At 38.5% G+C, this 19,118-nt stretch overlaps 1 protein-coding gene across 4 annotated transcripts in view; it reads right to left on the bottom strand.

The window, feature by feature from the left end:
* Positions 1-224: 224 nt before the first annotated feature.
* MAMDC2 (MAM domain containing 2) overlaps positions 225-19,118 on the bottom strand; it is a 168,583-nt gene continuing 149,689 nt past the window's right edge. For 3 of the 4 annotated variants that reach the window (XM_059924875.1, XM_059924874.1, XM_059924873.1), the window contains 3 exons: positions 6,163-6,422; positions 609-693; positions 225-469 (listed from right to left, as the gene is read on the bottom strand). In XM_059924875.1, the coding sequence (XP_059780858.1) occupies positions 405-469; positions 609-693; positions 6,163-6,422 (410 nt within the window). In that variant the 3' untranslated portion in view covers positions 225-404. Of the gene's footprint in view, positions 470-608; positions 694-6,162; positions 6,423-19,118 lie in introns of those variants that run through there. The other variant, XM_059924876.1, reaches the window with a different exon arrangement.

Raw genomic sequence — 19,118 nt, 5'->3', positions numbered from 1 at the left:
CAAAAGGAAACCCACAAGACCTATTCTCCTCCCAGTACATTCACTGAATGCAGATTTAAGTGAGCACATCTCATTTTGATTGTGCCCTTTATTTGCATACTTTAAAATGACTGCAATATAGTACATTTGTATTTTTAACTGGCACCAAAATTAAGATGAATGATCTAGGCAAAACCAGCAGCCTGTACTTCTAGTAACAGTTGTCATATGCAAAAAAAAAAAAAAAAAAAAAAAGCCCTGAGTCAGTATTTTTTGCAAAAGTAATGAAAAAGAGTGCTCTGAAGTCATTTTATAACTTATGAAACGGTTAAGACTGTCCAGTATTCATTCATTTTTTGTTTTTTTTTTCATTTTGATTGAAGAGAGGTATGGCTTTGTTTAGTTAATCCGATTCAGATCATTCCTTAATACTCAATTTCATTTAAATCCTCAGAATATCCTGATGATTGCTGAGTTATAGCTTCCATTTCTGTCAGGAAAGACAAATAGACAATAATAGTTTTCTCTATTTTTATTGCAGAAAATACTTAATTTGCATTCTTATGATTTGAGACTATTGCAAAATCCCTTTTCAGTCAAACTTATATAATTTGTAAAAATATTGTTACCCGCACAGGATCCTGCTTGAAATTTAACATCATCAATGGCAATATCACTTCTTATTGACACTCCCCGAATGGCTTCAAAAATTATCTGAAAAATAATGAAGTTTGAATTTAGAAATAGAGTCATCCTGATAAAACAATGCTGGTCAAGGGCAAATCCAGGCTGTATGGGTCTGGAAACCTAGATTGTTCTCAGGGGCCCCCTTTCAGGAAAAGAATACAAAATCACCAATTCAAATTTAGGTACAAAAGGGAATATTTATTTGAAATTTAAAGAAATTCACAAAAATTACTAGAGCCTTGGAGTTTCAATTTCCTTTCTTCTGAGACCTTTTAAGGCAATTTCCCAGAAATGCCCACCTAGAAATGCCTCCTGGGGGGCTTCCCTGGTGGCACAGTGGTTGAGAATCTGCCTGCTAATGCAGGGGACACGGGTTCGAGCCCTGGTCTGGGAAGATCCCACATGCCGCGGAGCAACTAGGCCCGTGAGCCACAACTACTGAGCCTGCGCGTCTGGAGCCTGTGCTCTGCAACAAGAGAGGCCGCCATAGTGAGAGGCCTGCGCACCGCGATGAAGAGTGGCCCCCGCTTGCTGCAACTAGAGAAAGCCCTCGCACAGAAATGAAGACCCAACACAGACAAAAAAAAAAACAAAAAACCCAACAACAACAACAAAAAATTACTTTAAAAAAAAGAAATGTCTCCTGGTGGTGACCTGGTTTCCCTCCCCACCTAGAATATTCTACCCCCGGTACTCACAGGGTCTATGAGAGTGAGGGGCCCAGAGCCTAATCTTCCTTAGGCTCTCCCTAAATCTACCTTCGTACTAGTACTAGGTGGGAGAATTAAAATGACGGATGAGACCCAAGTATGAACAGCAACGTATAATAATTAAATTTACCAAAAAGACAATGGGTCACTTATCATGTTAAATACCATAACATCCAAGACACAGCCCAAGAAAAAGAGGAAACCAGTTTCATGACTTTAGATCCTAGAAGAAAATAACTGATCAAATATTCAGGTTCTAAGGAAAATAGATCATATTACCAGCTCTAAGGCTGCTCTGATAATGGTTAATAAACCACCGAATACTCCAGGGAGGCTTGTAGGTAATGAAAATCGTCCAGAAGACACATTTGCTCTACTCATTTTATGAGCAAATTACTCCCCATTGGACTAGTTTATGATTTAAACTAAATCAAAGACTATAAAGTGGATAATTAATAAGCATATGAAACTATCTTGAAATTAATGACTCAAAGAAGCTTTAATAATGGAAATGTTGCAAAATAACATTAATAGAAATTCTAAAGATATCACCCTAAACAAGAATCCAAATAAATGGCAAAAAGAGGAAAAAATGTCCTAGCACATCTAGATAGGAGGATATATGAGTGTAGTTAATGTGTTTTGGTTTTCTGGAAAACAGTAAAATCTGTTTTTTGACCTCTACCTCTGCAATGGAAGCATAATAGGAAAATCACCTGATGGAATTATATCCTGAATTGTCTTTGGTTGGGCCAAACACTTGATTTCATACAATCCTCTCCTTTGAATTTCCTTCATATTTGAGTGATCACCATTTTATAGCATTATGATTGCCCCTTTGTATTATTCCCCTATTTGTAGCTGTAGAAATTCTATTAAATAATTGTGGTTATTTTAGAATTAGATAAAAATATTATTTTTTCTTTCAGTTTAAATATATTATTTTTTTCAAATGGTTACTAAGTCATTAGCACATAAATACTTATTGTTGGGACTCCACTACTTGATAAATGGAACATTAGCTATCTTTTGGTCTAGGGTCACCAGGAAAAAAATTACTGAGATTAAGGGTACCATGAATAAGAAAATTTGAAGACCTGGTCTTAGCTCAGTACCCAGCACATAATAATTCCTACTAAATGTTAGGCAGTATAATGAACAATATAAATGATATAAATATTTCATTGAGCTGAGAATTTGTCTAACACTCTCTTTCAATGGTATCAAAATATAAGAAATCAGGGAGGAAAACACCTGAGAGCAGAGGAGGAAAGGTAAGCAAGGAATCCAAAGGAAATAAAATCATTTTGTGTTTGTGATCAATGGCGAGTCAGGTTCTGCTTAGCACTTTAATAAATCCCTTAGGAAAGGACATGATTGAAATTTTGCCACTTAATGCATTTTTTTCTACAAAGAAAAAATTCTGATGACTGGAATATCATCCAGAGGCCACCCAGGTATTTCCCCTATAGGATAAATGTCAAATGACAGCAGTACTACAGCATTCTAAAAATCACCTACACCTGCCCACCACCACTGACAATGTACACATTTACTTCTCTAGTTGTGTGCATTTTCCTGATCTCCAGTCTCATAGCCTATTTTTTACATGACACACCCACTTGGATGTCTGATAGACATCAAAAGTTTTGCGCATCAAAAACCAAACCAGACCAAACCAACTGTTAATTTCCCTCCTGCACATACCGCCCTCACTCCTCCAGATCTGCTCCACCTAAGGTCTTCCTCATCTCAACAAAGAGCGACTCCACTCTAGCAGTTGCTCAGGTCAAAAACTTTGGAGTCATCTTGACTCTTTCTCTCAAAACCCACATTCCACACGGAAGGAAGTCCTGTGGGCTTCTGATGACAACTCACCTCTGCTGCACAGCCCAACCCACCACTCCTACTCCTCCTGCAGGAGCCCCCAGAGTCTACTCCACCGCAGCCTACGTCCATGTAGTACCCAGAGTGATTGTTTTAAAATATAAATCAGACCGTATTACCTTAAAGCCATCTGATGGTTTCTCATTGCTTTTGGAATAAATTTCAAACTCTACCATGTCACCCAAGGCCTTACATGAGTATTCCCTGATACTTCTTTGACCTCATTACCTGATCAGCTTGACTTATTCTTTTTCATAGCACTTATTAACACCTGATGTTACATTGTATATTTTTGTTTCACATTTTCTACCTCTCCGCCACTAAAACGTAAACTCAAAAAGAGTAGGAACTCTATGCTATGTGCATTGCAGTATCCTCTGCACTTAAAAATAGTAAATGGTCAATAAATATTTATTAAAAGGAGATATTTTGGCCTCATACTATAGGATCTCAGTCTGGATGCCTGATGTAGCTATTGAGATTACCAGGTCTGCCATGGTTATAAAGACCAGAGAGATTTGGGAGAGAATATATTTTTAGAAACAATAATATTATCTTTTTATAGTTTGGTACTTTAAAGTTTATAAACCCTTTCACAAACATAATCTCATTGGACCCTCACTCTAACTCTGGTGATATCAGCACGGCAGGCATTATTACCCCATTTTGAAAATGTATAAACAGTCTCAGAGAGGATAACATTTCTCCAAGATCACTCAGTGCTTGTGGCACCCAGGGCAATGAGTGTATTTTGGGACTTCTGTGGTGGGAGGGAACGTAGAACAGTGGCTTAGGGACACAAACTTTGGAACCAGTCAGATCTGGGATTGAGTTCTCACTCTGCCACTCACCAGCTGGACATTTGGTTTTCCCCATCTTTAAAGAGGAGCTATGATATCAATTGGAAGAACTCATGCACAGCTCTCAGCCCTGTAGGTACCTGGTACATAGAAGTGGCCATTTGCACATGAGTGTCTCTGTGTTTTATTAGACACTAGGATGTTTTGGAGAACCTAGTTCATCGTGGTCTCCAGACAGTCCTGAGGGAATCACAACATCAAGAAGAAAATTCCTCATGGCAGATTCATATCTGTTCCATTCTGAGCCAAAGGGAATGGTCTGGAATCTTCTTTCCAAATTGAGAGCTGAAAGTCTCTCAGGTCATTCCTCACCTTTGAACTTGAACACCCCAAGATGCCACCCCAGGTGCCTCACTACTTTGTGCTCAAAAATATTTTCAAACAACAAGCCACCTAGCAAGTCTAGTATATGCAAGGACCTGTACCTGGCCCCCAGGTTAGATGCTGGGAAGTCACCTGTTCCATAGAACTCAAATTCTAGAGCTCTTCTGCATCAGCATCATTTGGGGGTTTTAAAAAACATCAGTGCTCAGGCTCTACCTGAGAGACTCAGATTCGTTTCGTCCAATAACAGAGATTCTTCATCTTTAGAGTGCATCAGAATCACCAGGAGGCTTGTTAAAACATAGATTTCAGGGCCCTAATCCCCAGAGTTTCTGGTTCAGTAGTTCTGAGGTGGGGCCTGAGAATGTGTATTTCAGGTGAAGTTCATATCAGGTGCATATGCATTTCAGGTGTTGCTGCTGGTCTCAGGACCACACTTTGAGGACATTTGAATAGGGTAGGAGTATGAGTGCCCTGATAGCCTAAAAAATTAATTCATCATCTCTGAATGATGATCAATGATATCAATAAGTTCCTCAGTGATCCATTTTCCTTCTGTAAGCAGATATTAAATCACTATCAAAATTATTCCTGGGGCTTTTTTTCTTTGCTAAAGTTTTAGATAATTTTATCCATGCCGAGATAATGGGCCAACCGTAAATAATGGCACATCTTCCCTCTGTCATTTGTTCTTAGCAATCCAGCACCCTAGATGGCACTGTAACCTGGTCACCTGAGCTTCTGCAATTCATTCCCATTTAGGTCTGCAGAAAATTAATTTTGGTTAAGGGGTGGTGTAAAATAATGTCTTTCTTTTGGATACTTCTTCCTTAAATCTTCCTTTAAGATTTGCTTAAACCAAGCGGCCGGTGGTTAAAGTTGAGGGGTCCTGGTCCAGAAGCAAGGATGAGGAGGAAGTAGGGCTTTTAGCTGAAGGTCACACCTGGAATTCTATAGAGCAATTTCAGGAATAGTCAGGGGTCTAATATTATCTCCCCAGAGCTTTCTGGAGCCTTGGCTCACGGTAGGCAGGTGAAGTCAGTGGCTTTCAGGAGGCTGCTGCTGATTTCTAGACTAACTGGCTGCTCAATCTCACCCATTGGAATTGAAAAGGCTCTTTCTTACTGCTGTCCAGATTCCCTTATCATTGGGATCCTGTAGGATGGAGGTCTTCTACCGCCCATGAGAAGACCCAAGGGGAGACCCAGGACATAGGATCAAGACTAGTTTCTTCTGCATCAGTGCAGACAGAGGCTTAAAAATTTACTCTGGACCACATACTCTGTTAAATAGAAGCTTACAACAAAAGCCCTTGCGTGTGGCTAATGATGAGTGAAAGATGCAGCTGCAACAACTAATTAGGTAACGCCATGTTTAGAAGAAAGAGAGACTCTATTTTGGAGGTTTGCAGGATACACAGAATATACTTGACACTCATAATGCACCAAGACAAAAATAGATACACTTTCATCACTGAGTTGCAAAAATCACTTGATGCATAAATACCCAAAGCTTTCTCTTTCTGCCTAATTTCCCATTCACTGGTTAGGTTCAGTCAATATAGACTAATTATTTTTACTCTTAAACAAGTACTACCTTTATCTATGACCCTGAAAAAGAACAAAACATGCTTGATGGTAGCAAGAAAAAGAAGAGAGTATCAGAAGGTTAAAGGAATATTTCCCATCACTTGATTCTTATCTCTTTTGGCTTACCTGGTGTCGCCTCTCACAGGTGTATTCAATCAGCGCTCGTAGCCAGGAGATGCTCTGCTCACCTCTTCTTCGCCATAAGAGGGCCTCTTCACTGTCACCTTCCTTTTTCAAATAAACATTCAGGAGGCCAGTCCCTGCTCCATACATGTGGTAGAAAAAAGTCAAGCAGTGTTTTCCAGTGACTCCTCGTAGAGGCCTGGACAAGAGTCGTGCTTTTTGTCCGTACACCATGTGGGAAGCCTCGATGTACATGTAGTAGCCTTGAGAGCAATGCAACGTCAGGTATTGTTAAAAAGGACACTAATTATATTCGCTTCTTTCTCTTATATATACATGTATATTTTTTCAGATTATTTTCCATTATAGGTTATTACAAGATATTAAATATCGTTCCCTGTGTTGTACAGTAAATCCTTGTTGCTTATCTATTTTATGTATAGCAGTTTGTATCTCTTAATCCCATACTCCTAATTTATCCCTCCCCTCTTCTTTCTCTTTTGAGTAGTGTTCTTGGAAACAAATCAGAGTCAATGGATGACTTGACTACAGTACTGATAAAGGATTTTATAATTTTGGAGAATATGTATAATCCAAGGAGGATAAATATGCTACAAAATTTAGACCATCAAAATAAGTGTTTTCATGTAATAATTTATAATTCAGTTTAATATACAGGAGGTAATAAATATACTAGTATTGTGCCACTGAGGTGGCAATTAACATATCAGAATTTATCCTACTAATTCGTGGACAATATTCTGAGCTTCTAGACATTAGTTTAGGGGAATAGTCAGGTAGATCTGGGTTCAAGTCTTGGCTCTAACATTTGTTGTCTGTGTGACTGTGGTCTAATGGATTATCCTCTCTGAACCTATTTTCAATTTAAAAATAAGGATTAATAAACCTGTGCTACAGAGTTGTGAGAATTAAATAATGTGTGCGACATATGCTCACATGCAATACATATTCAAATATGAGTTTCCTGTCCTGCCCTCTTTCCTGAGGTTTTCTGTGACACTTCTTGAAAATATAATTATATAATATTTAATATAATTATATATGACATTTTATATATTATATATCTTATACTATATACTATACATCATATACTACATGTTAATTATATAACACTTTACATTTCCATTTTCCTTTCCTAATTTTAGTTTGCTTTTGAATTTGCTGGTTTCAGGCAGAAGCAGAATTAGTTCGCATGTAAATAAGGCAGTGGTGTGTTGGGGCCTGTTTCCACTGGCTCCCAGCAGTCAATTGTGTGATTTCTGTTGGTAGGTCCAAATGGCTTCACATTGGTAGTTTGAAATGGGCCATGATGGAAGTATTTACACCACAGAAATGGGACATAACTACAGATCAGCCCCCCCACAAAATACAGCTGGTTGGTGTTAAATAATTACCATGAAGCTACTGAAACAGGCAATATATTAATAGTAATTTCTAGAATAATACAGCCATAATATAATTCTGTGCACCTGTGGCTCATTTTAAAAAAAGCCTTGCACTCTACATAAGTAGCTCTTAATCTTTGCTCATTTGATGAAAAGTTTATATCTTTTCTACCTGAAAAAATATGCACAGGTTTTTGTACGTGATTTCATTGTCTTCTTTGCCAATATTGATTTTTTTACATACACAATGTAAAAATAATTTTTACATAGTGTTATCTATTATTTCATGCAGAAATTAACGGCCTCATTGAGGGAAAAAAGATGTCCTAAATAATGCATGCAAATGAAATGGCTTCTAGAGCATCTTTATAGTTTGAAGCTTAATCAATGAGGTCTATTCATTTCCCAAAAGGCAGTGCTTGAGATAGCCCAACCAGAATTGATCAGAAGCTCCACCTATGCTCCTTCAAGGAGCATTCCTTTCCCTCATTTCCATAAAGACCTGAGAATCCTACATGCTATTAAAAGGGTGGGAGAAGGAGTCCTGCCCAATTTGGTCTTATCAAATAGTGTGCACTGTGCAACCCCTTCCCCCAGCGTTTCACTCAGTAAAGTTATCACCCTGAAAAACTGGGCAATCAGAGTCATGGGGTGTGGGCTTCGTCAACCAGTCATCCCCATGATCAGCTCTAAAATATTGTGAAAGTACTGTCATGTTTCTGGTGTGCTCACCAATGACATCCTCATTACTAAAGCCAGTGGTCAATTTTCAGTCCTTGATGACAATTCTTGTCATCAGTAGCATTGGACAGAGTAGATCACTCCTGCCTCCTAGAAGGACTTTCTTATCTTGGTCTGTGGGACTCTGACCTCTCCTGGTTTTTCCCCCACCTCACTGCTTACTCCTTTGCTAGTTCACCCTTTCTTCTCTGACTTCTTGACCCTGGAGTGCTCCAAGGCCCAGTTTTTGAACTTCTCTATTCTCACTCACTCCTTTGGTGATCTCATCTTGTTTCATGGCTTTAAATGCTCTGTGTTGTCATATCTCAAATTTAAATTTCCAACCTCTTTTCTGAAATCCAGACTTGTTTATTTAAAGTGCCTAATAGACATCTTCACATATTGTCAAGTAGACATCTCAAACCGAACATGGTCAAAACGAGGCTCCTAACAGCCTTGCCCTAAAGCCTATCCTACCCTTTGTAGTTGACCAGGCCCCAAACCTGGCCATCATATGCCACTCTTCGCCTCCTCTCACTCTTCACATCCAGATGGTCAGGAATTCCTGTTGGTTCTACCTTCAAAATATGTCCAGAATCCAGTCATTTTTCTCCTCACCACCTTCATTGCTACCCCCTGGTCTGAGCCAGTATCATTTCTCAGTTGGATTAATACAACACTTCCCAACTAGTCTGCCTGCTTTTACCCTTGTTCTCTGCAATCTAATCTCAACATAGCATCCACAGTAAACCTTCTAAAACAAAAGCTAAATTTTACCATTCCTCTGTTCAAAACCTTCCATTGGCACAGCATTTCACTCAGAGTGAGAGCTGAATGCCTGAAAATGTTTAGGGCCCCATGCGATCTCCGGCTCATTCTCTTAGCTCTCTGATTCCTATCACCTTTCTGCTCACTCACTCTGGGTTGTGTGGTCACACTGAGTTCCCTACTGTTCCTGGAATACAGTAGGTATACTATCACCTCAGGGCCTTTGTGTGTGCTAAGCTCTGCTTAGAATGGCTTTTCTCTCATATAATCTCAGGTCTCACTCTCTCACCTCTAACTCTTTGCTCAGCTATTACCTTTTCTATTAGGCCTATTCTGACTACACCATTTCAAATAGCAATTCCCTTGCTCTGGCACCCCTCTTTCTCTATACCCTAATTTATTACTTTCCATACCATTTAATTGCCTCTTAACATACTGTATGATTTTCCTATTTTTTATGTTTGTCTCCTTCCTCTGGAACACACAAAGGCAGAGATATTTCCTTGTTTACTTCACTATGCCCCCAGGTCCTAGAACAGTGCCTGGAACATAGTAGATGCTCAATAAATATTTGTTGAATGAACAAATGAATTTTTTCCACAGCTCTAAGCCACATACCAGTTTGACCATTTCCAAAGCACATGGCTCTACCAAGGTCCCTCCAGTTGCATGAGGATCTTGGCAATGAGACATGTACTTGACTAGGATGCTCCAAGGCAAAGCTGGAACAAGTCCAAGCTTTGATAAAATTAAAGTCATATCAAAGCAAGTGTTCTCAAGCTAGTTCCACACCATCTGATGTATTTTTTAACCAAACACACATTCTTAACTTCATTATCTTCATTCTTTCACTGGCAATAAAATTGCTACACAAGAAGCACTGGGGTTTTTACACCTTTAGCAATGAGAGGAAATTTTATTGTTCTTTTCTCTAATATTTTCTAACTTAAGCGAGGCTAGATATAAACAAATACAGATACACAAAATCCTTACAGAAGGGTGTATTTAATTTAAGTCCATGGAAAATAAGGTCAAAGCATGAAATGACCATGGTTTATCACCTACTATGCACAAAGGTATTCCATACTATCCTGTACATAAGTTAGTATAGCACAGTGAACTGAAACCCTACTTTAATGCATGTTTAAATTAAAAAATATTTCCTCCAGAGATAATTCTTAGGTAAATAAGAAGAAAGTCAAAGAATAATAACTTTGGTGCCTGGCTTTGGGGCTCTCATAAGCCTACTTGAATCCTAAGAAAAGGACCTTGGCTAAAGATGAAACACTCAGTTGTGGGGCGGGGAGGGCTCCTCTGAAAGATGCTGTCACTGGGAAACTGGAAAGTAGAGACTATTGTGGGTCTAAAACATGAAGTCTTTTCAGAGTGGAAAGGAAGCAATAGATCCATCATAAGTGAGAGATGACCCAGGAGGTATCTTCCGTCTAGTGATGATAGTGTGCATGCCAGTGATAACGACATGAGTCCTGGCCAAAATAGTCTGAGGTCCTGGAAGAGAGGTAAACCTCTAATCACCTCCAGGATTATCTAACTGAATTTTTTCTTTCGTGAGTACTGTGCACTAATCATTTAGCCTCAACTGGATGAAGCATTACTCTGGTAATGCTTTCAGCTCATGCGTCTCTGGGTCTTGGGTATCAGACTGAAGCCGTTACCTAAGGTTTCCAGTTCCAGAGATTGTTGTGTTTAGTACCATGAAAGATGAAAGGAAAGCTCCTAAGGTGTTTGACATGTGTAATTGTGCTGCTTTTGGAAGAGAGGGGTAACATCCAGGGGAATGTCAGTATAACTGTGCCTTTCTGGGGCACTGGCACCAGTCTGCTTTTCTTGAGTAATGCTGACCATTGCAAAAATCCTTCAGGTTTTTGTTTTTTTCAACGGTTTCTATTTTAAGCACATATGCATATTCCATAAGGCAATACTGATTTAGACTAATCTAGATCAACATCTATACCTAAAAATAATTGTAACATATTCGTCAACTGATCAGAATTTGTCCCTTTGATGCCCAGACCAATTATTCCTCTTGATTCCAAGTATGTTTTTTTTCTTGACTTGCATGTGACATTTCCTTTCCCCAGAAAAGATCACAGCTTCATGGAGAGCCAGTCTGCCTCACATGTGTTTGGAAAGCAGAGAAAAGCCCAGTGTGTTGACAAGCTTTGCCACATTCCAACTCCAAATGCTGTCTGTCTCAGCAAACAAAAGCTATGGATTGGAGCCAGGAGCCCCAGTGCTGAAACCTCAGACTGGCTCACGTGTTCCTGCACATGAAGGATTCCAGTCTGCGGAAGGGATTATTAACTAGAGAAAACAAATCACTTTCTCTCTGTTGATCACTGTTTAACATTCAAGACAGTGGTTCCAGTGGGTCTACTGGGAGATCAGGGTCCCATCTGTTCTTTGCTCAGCAGCTGTGATGTGTTGAGACACACCATATTTGTAATTTGGAGCAGTGAAGCAGCTGTTCCTCTAGTCCTGCAGCCTCCTCTCACCAGGGCCAGGAAGGAGTTGGGGGCCGTGTGGAATGAATAGCTAGCTGCTTCATTAAGCTGAAAGAGGATTCTTAACAATCAGGGAAAAAAGATATCAATGCTTTGGGAAGAACAACTGCTAAATGCGTCTCTCTAAAATTGTTCTTTACTATATCTTTTAAATGATTTTTAAAGCTCTGTCATAAATGAGGAGTTATTATTTATTGGGTACAGAGTTTCAGTTTGGGAAAATGAAAAAAATTTCTGGAGATGGATGGTGGTGATGGTTACACAACAAGGTGTATGTATTTAATGCCACTGAATTATATATGTAAAAATGACTAAAATGGTAAATTTTATGTTATGTATATTTTACCACTATTTTTTTTAAAAGCTTGTCATAGAAGCTTTCTCTTGTGTAAGTAGGGTCTGACAATATCAGAAACTAGTGTGATAAGTTATGAAAAGATTGAGGGAGATTGGAGATTTTAATAATCTGGAGCTAATTGCCCTGATAGTTACAGCCTAGTTGGGTAGCATCATTACATGTCTGGATATTAGTACCAAAATTCTTAAAAGACAAGGACTTGAATGAGATTGCTATTAAATTTCAGCTATATAACCAACACATTAAATATATAATTTTGAATTTCTTTCATCTGACAGCACACTTTTATAAATAAATGTCATTATTTGGTATTTTAATGTATCATTGATATTTCTACCACACAAGAAGGGGGTGTTCTTAGAAGTGAATAAGACTCCTACGTTTAGTAAGTAGCGTGTTGGAAGAGAATTTAATTGTCAGAAGTACAGAAGATGTATTGAAACACTGAACAGTACCACAAAAGAAACTGATGGTGTCTCTTTCTTTGGAAATTAAGAAAATGATGAATAGCTACTTTTCTAGGATTTGGTGGTAGGGAGAAGAGAGGGAGGACTGGATGACTTTTAATCTATTCACTGGTAGACTCAGTGAGCTAGGAAATGTTACAGTTGAAGGCGTTTTCTCACTAAACTGGATAGCTATCTGTTGCTTTATTTATTCTACTATCTTTTGGCCACAAAAATCCATGTAAACTCCAGGGCAACTAAAACAATTGTTTAAAAAGAATTCTGACAGCATGGCATCATATAAATGTTAAAAAAATTTCAATAGCCAATAAAACCCTTGGAACTTTGTTAAGACTTGTCTTTATTATCTTGTAAAGAAATAGCATTGGTGGCAGGTAACTTTCTGATTCTGCCAGGATAGAGCTACTCAAGTAGATGGTGACAAGAAATGGATAGACAAATCCGCCAGAGTCCATCCCAGCTCAATGCAAGTCAAGATTTATCTGTCACAAGTGCCTTTATTATTTTATTAAATAAGGAACCAAATGGTGGAGCTAGAATTTTTTTTGTCTTTGTTGTTGTTCTAGTAGAATGACATATTCTATGAGATGACTGACTTAAACATTGGAAATGTTTCCCCAACTTTAGTCACACAAATACCACCATCATGATATATGTATTTACTTATCCACATACTACCTGCACTGTTATTCATTTAATATTTTTCTTTAAATAGATTCCAGTTTTGCTACTTAAATCCATTTATTCAAATAGGAAACTGCATGTTAGCATGAAAACAGAAAACAAGCTATAAATGGTTTTGCTGTACTGATTGTATATTTTTCTTATACATATTACTATCAAAAATATTCATCCACTTACCCCTTAAATTACCCAGTGGTACTTCGGAAAACATTGGTTTAAGGTCTACCAAACCTTCTGGTTTCTACTAAGTCATTTTATTTGTAAGCATAGGCCATGATTTTCTACTTATAAAAGCACAAATGACACAAAACACCGAGTCCAAGTAAGTATCCCAGAGATGAACATCAGATTTTGTAAACTAGTCACTCATTATAAAAATAGTAATACTGTTCACTTCAGTGGAGCTTATATAGTATCAAGCCTTTCAGAAATATAACCTCAGTTAATCATCACAGCAGCCCTAAGAGATTAGCAGGGCATCCACTGTTATATTTATTTTACACATGAGGAAACTGAGGCTCAGAGAAGTTATGTGACCATTTTCCAGGTTATGCAGGTAGCAAGTGGCAGAGTCAGCTCACTGTGTACCCCTTGGTCTTTCCACTAGACCACATACACCATGCTACACCCTAGAATTGCAAACTGCATCAGCAGTTAGTGAGTCAGGAACTACGGCTCCCTTGGAATTGCTATGTAGGATGATGTATTGATTCTGATAGACACACAATAAACTATATCGTAGCCTTTCTGAACTTCTTTTTTTATTTAATGAACCTATATTTACTGACCATCTAATGTAGTTGTCTGTAAAATAGCTTTGTATGCCTCTCCTCTTTCTATTTTCTCTTGTATATGTTCTTCCAAGTGTACATTGACAGGCTTTAAGGATGGGAAGTAAAAAGGCAGAATGCAGTATATGAGTACAGGTATATCCTCTGAAAGTCCCAGAACGCATTGCATTCAAAAAAGATTCTGCTGTCACTAACACCTAACAAATACCCTCCAGTCATCAAAGAGAAAGATACTGTTGCTGGTCCAGCATTTGAGCCTATCACTTTATTAAAGTATAGAATAAGAAATTCAGCCATTTTTGTACCCTGCCATTATTTTACTGCCTGTATTTGAAAAAAGATACATAGAAAAGATTGTTAGGACTAAATGTAAAAAAAGCAAAAACTCAACAATGCAGGCAATAGAAGACCTTTTTGGATGTAATTTCATTATTGTTTAAATTGTACATCTAATCACAGGCAGGTTTGTTATTGCTCTCCCAGGAACCAAGCAGACAATAATTAAAATTACTTTGAATGAGTTTCAGTGCTTTAATATTTAAAATGTGTATGTTGTCTTAACTGATCTATAAGATCTTGTCTACCTCCAGCACCCTAGAAATCTATGAACTGTTACTAAGCCAATTAAATTTTCTTATTACTTCAGACCATATCCCTGTTGAAGAGAAATTCTAGTGACATTCATCTAAGCAACAGTAAGTACATTTACTATGTAAGTCACTTCTTTAAAAAAAATAGAAGGTGGACTTCCCTGGTGGCACAGTGGTTAAGAATCCGCCTGCCAATGCAGGGGACATGGGTTCGAGCCCTGGTCTGGGAAGATCCCACATGCCGCGGAGCAACTAAGCCCGTGCACCACAACTACTGAGCCTGTGCTCCAGAGCCCACAAGCCACAACTACTGAGCTCGCGTGCTGCAACTACTGAAGCCCACGCACCTAGAGCCCATGCTCCGCAACGAGAGAAACCACTGCAGTGAGAAGCCTGCACAGCACAATGAAGAGTAGCCCCTGCTCACCGCAATTAGAGAAAGCCTGCCTGCATGCGGCAGCGAAGACCCAACGCAGCCAAAAATAAATAAAATAAAATGAAAAAATAAAAAATAAAAAAGTAGGAGGTAATTGTTAAGTGGTTTCTACCATAATTAAATTTAAAAGGCATTTGCAGTATTTTTTTTACTATGATAGTTGTCCCCAATATTTATTACTCAAGATTGAGAGTTATAAAGGGAAAGAAGTAGAATAGTCTCTCAGACAGTTCATAGCCAAAGGCAGTATAAATGTAAATTTTAATATTCTGCTTCTACTACTCCTTGCCAAAGACAGAACACCGTGTAATAACATAATATCAGATACAGCAAGACCTTGGGTAGAACAGCCAGGAAATATCAACAAAAGAATACAGTTGAAAGAGACCAGAGACACATAGAGCTCATTCAAAAACATTATGATGGGTTGGTTTGTAGTGCAGAAGAAAACAGCAAATGTCTTCAAATTTTGAGTATAACAATCATGCTCTTAAATATACGATGCTAAAAAATGAAATACCAGGGACATCCCCTTGTGGATATGTTGAGTAACTTGTAGCTGACCTACACTTCTGCTGAGAAAAATTATTTTAAAAATGGATAAATTTTTTTTAGAAAACATCTGTTTTGAAGTTGTCAGAGAGCTTCCCAAGCAGCAAGAACTTGAGGGGCCAAGATCCCTGAGACAAGGGAAGGTCAGTGAAGTGAACTCAACATTCTTCAAGCTGCTTTCCCCGCTGGGGCATTTGCCTATTCAGTTTAGAAGTTAAGCAGAGGGCAGCTAAGAGGCAGAGAAACCAACAGTTCTCACTGTGGGATGATAAAAACTGGAGTTCAGGGCTGCAAAAGCAGCCGGGGCTTGAGGATCAAGTTTTGTGAGAAAAGATACACACAGCAGAGTGAGCAATCTTCCCTTGAGGCATGTGCCAAATTCTTTTTATTTATTTATTTCTTATACAGCAGGTTCTTATTAGTTATCTACTTTATACATATTAGTGTATACATGTCAATCCCAATCTCCCAATTCATCCCAACACCCACCCCCCAACTTTCCCCCCTTGGTGTCCATACATTTGTTCTCTACATCTGTGTCTCAATTTCTGCCCTGCAAACCGGTTCATCTGTACCATTTTTCTAGGCTCCACATATGTGCGTTAATATACGATATTTGTTTTTCTCTTTCTGACTTACTTCACTCTGTATGACAGTCTCTAGATCCATCCACGTCTCTACAAATGACCCAGTTTCGTTCCTTTTTATGGTTGAATAATACTCCGTTGTATATATGTACCACATCTTTTTTATCCATTCATCTGTCGATAGGCATTTAGGTTGCTTCCATGTCCTGGCTATTGTAAATAGTGCTGCAATGAACATTAGAGTGCATGTGTCTTTTTGAATTATGGTTTTCTCTGGGTATATGCCCAGTAGTGGGATTGCTGGATCATATGGTAATTCTATTTGTAGTTTTCTAAGGAACCTCCACACTGTTCTCCATAGTGGCTGTATCAATTTACATTCCCACAAACAGTGCAAGAGTGTTCCCTTTCCTCCACACCCTCTCCAGCATTTATTGTTTCTAGATTTTTTGATGATGGCCATTCTGACCGGTGTGAGATGATATCTCATTGTAGTTTTGATTTGCATTTCTCTAATGATTAATGATGTTGAGCATTCTTTCATGTGTCTGTAGGCCATCTGTATATCTTCTTTGGAGAAATGTCTATTTAGGTCTTCTGCCCATTTTTGGATTGGGTTGTTCGTTTTTTTGTTATTGAGCTGCATGAGCTGCTTGTAAATCTTGGAGATTAATCCTTTGTCAATTGCTTCATTTGCAAATATTTTCTCCCATTCTGAGGGTTGTCTTTTGGTCTTGTTTATGGTTTCCTTTGCTGTGCAAAAGCTTTTAAGTTTCATTAGGTCCCATTTGTTTATTTGTGTTCTTATTTCCATTTCTCTGGGAGCTGGGTCAAAAAGAATCTTGCTGTGATGTATGTCATAGAGTGTTCTGCCTATGTTTTCCTCTAAGAGTTTGATAGTGTCTGCCCTTACACTTAGGTCTTTAATCCATTTTGAGTTTATTTTTGTGCATGGTGTCAGGGAGTGTTCTAATTTCATACTTTTACATGTACCTGTCCAATTTTCCCAGCACCACTTATTGAAGAGGCTGTCTTTTCTCCACTGTATATGCTTGCCTCCTTTATCAAAGATAAGGTGACCATATGTGTGTGGGTTTATCTCTGGGCTTTCTATCCTGTTCCATTGATCTATATTTCTGTTTTTGTGCCAGTACCAAACTGTCTTGATTACTGAAGCTTTGTAATATAGTCTGAAGTCAGGGAGCCTGATTCCCCCAGCTCCATTTTTCGTTCTCAAGATTGCTTTGGCTATTCGGGGTCTTTTGTGTTTCCATACAAATTGTGAAATGTTTTGTTCTAGTTCTGTGAAAAATGCCAGTGGTAGTTTGATAGGGATTGCATTGAATCTGTAGATTGCTTTGGGTAGTAGAGTCATTTTCACAATGTTGATTCTTCCAATCCAGGAACATGTTATATCTCTCCATCTATTTGTATCATCTTTAATATTCTTTCATCAGTGTCTTATAATTTTCTGCATACAGGTCTTTTGTCTCCTTAGGTAGGTTTATTCCTAGATATTTTATTCTTTTTGTTGCAATGGTAAATGGGAGTGTTTTCTTAATTTCACTTTCAGATTTTTCGTCATTAGTGTATAGAAATGCAAGAGATTCCTGTGCATTAATTTTGTATCCTGCTACTTTACCAAATTCATTGATTAGCTCTAGGAGTTTTCTGGTAGCATCTTTAGGATTCTCTATGTATAGTATCATGTCATCTGCAAATAGTGACAGCTTTACTTCTTCTTTTCCGATTTGGATTCCTTTTATTTCTTTGTCTTCTCTGATTGCTGTGGCTAACACTTCCAAAACTATGTTGAATAATAGTGGTGAGAGTGGGCAACCTTGTCTTGTTCCTGATCTTAGTGGAAATGGTTTCAGTTTTTCACCATTGAGGACAATGTTGGCTGTGGGTTTGTCATATATGGCCTTTTTTATGTTGAGGAAAATTCCCTCTATGCCTACTTTCTGCAGGGCTTTTATCGTAAATGGGTGTTGAATTTTGTCGAAAGCTTTCTCTGCATCTATTGAGATGATCATATGGTTTTTCTCCTTCAATTTGTTAATAAGGTGTATCACATTGATTGATTTGCGTATATTGAAGAATCCTTGCATTCCTGGGATAAACCCCACTTGATCATGGTGTATGATCCTTTTAATGTGCTGTTGGATTCTGTTTGCTAGTATTTTGTTGAGGATTTTTGCATCTATGTTCATCAGTGATATTGGCCTGTAGTTTTCTTTCTTTGTGACATCATTGTCTGGTTTTGGTATCAGGGTGATGGTGGCCTCATAGAATGAGTTTGGGAGTGTTCCTCCCTCTGCAATATTTTGGAAGGGTTTGAGAAGGATAGGTGTTAGCTCTTCTCTAAATGTTTGATAGAATTCACCTGTGAAGCCATCTGGTCCTGGACTTTTGTTTGTTGGAAGATTTTTAATCACAGTTTCAATTTCATTACTTGTGATTGGTCTGTTCCTATTTTCTATTTCTTCCTGGTTCAGTCTTGGAAGGTTATACCTTTCTAAGAATTTGTCCATTTCTTCCAGGTTGTCCATTTTATTGGCATAGAGTTGCCTGTAGTAATCTCTCATGATGCTTTGTATTTCTGCGGTGTCCATTTTAACTTCTCCTTTTTCATTTCTAATTTTATTGATTTGAGTCCTCTCCCTCTTTTTCTTTTTTAATTATTATTTTTTTATTTTTTAATGCTATTCTTGTCTGCTTACATTCTTTTTTTTTTATGTATGTATGTATGTATGTATGGTATGGCTGTGCTGGGTCTTCATTTCTGTGCGAGGGCTTTCTCTAGTTGTGGCAAGCGGGGGCCACTCTTCATCGCGGTGCGCGGGCCTCTCACTATCGCGGCCTCCCGCTGCCGAGCACAGGCTCCAGACGCGCAGGCTCAGTAATTGTGGCTCACGGGCCGAGTTGCTCCGTGGCATGTGGGATCCTCCCAGACCAGGGCTCGAACCCGCGTCCCCTGCATTGGCAGGCAGATTCTCAAGCACTGCGCCACCAGGGAAGCCCTCCCTCTTTTTCTTGATGAGTCTGGCTAAAGGTTTATCAATTTTGTTTATC

The sequence above is a fragment of the Balaenoptera ricei genome, chromosome 6, assembly GCF_028023285.1.
Source record: "Balaenoptera ricei isolate mBalRic1 chromosome 6, mBalRic1.hap2, whole genome shotgun sequence".
In the NCBI taxonomy this organism is placed as follows: Eukaryota; Metazoa; Chordata; class Mammalia; order Artiodactyla; family Balaenopteridae; genus Balaenoptera; species Balaenoptera ricei.
This window is presented reverse-complemented; position numbering and strand designations above follow the sequence as displayed.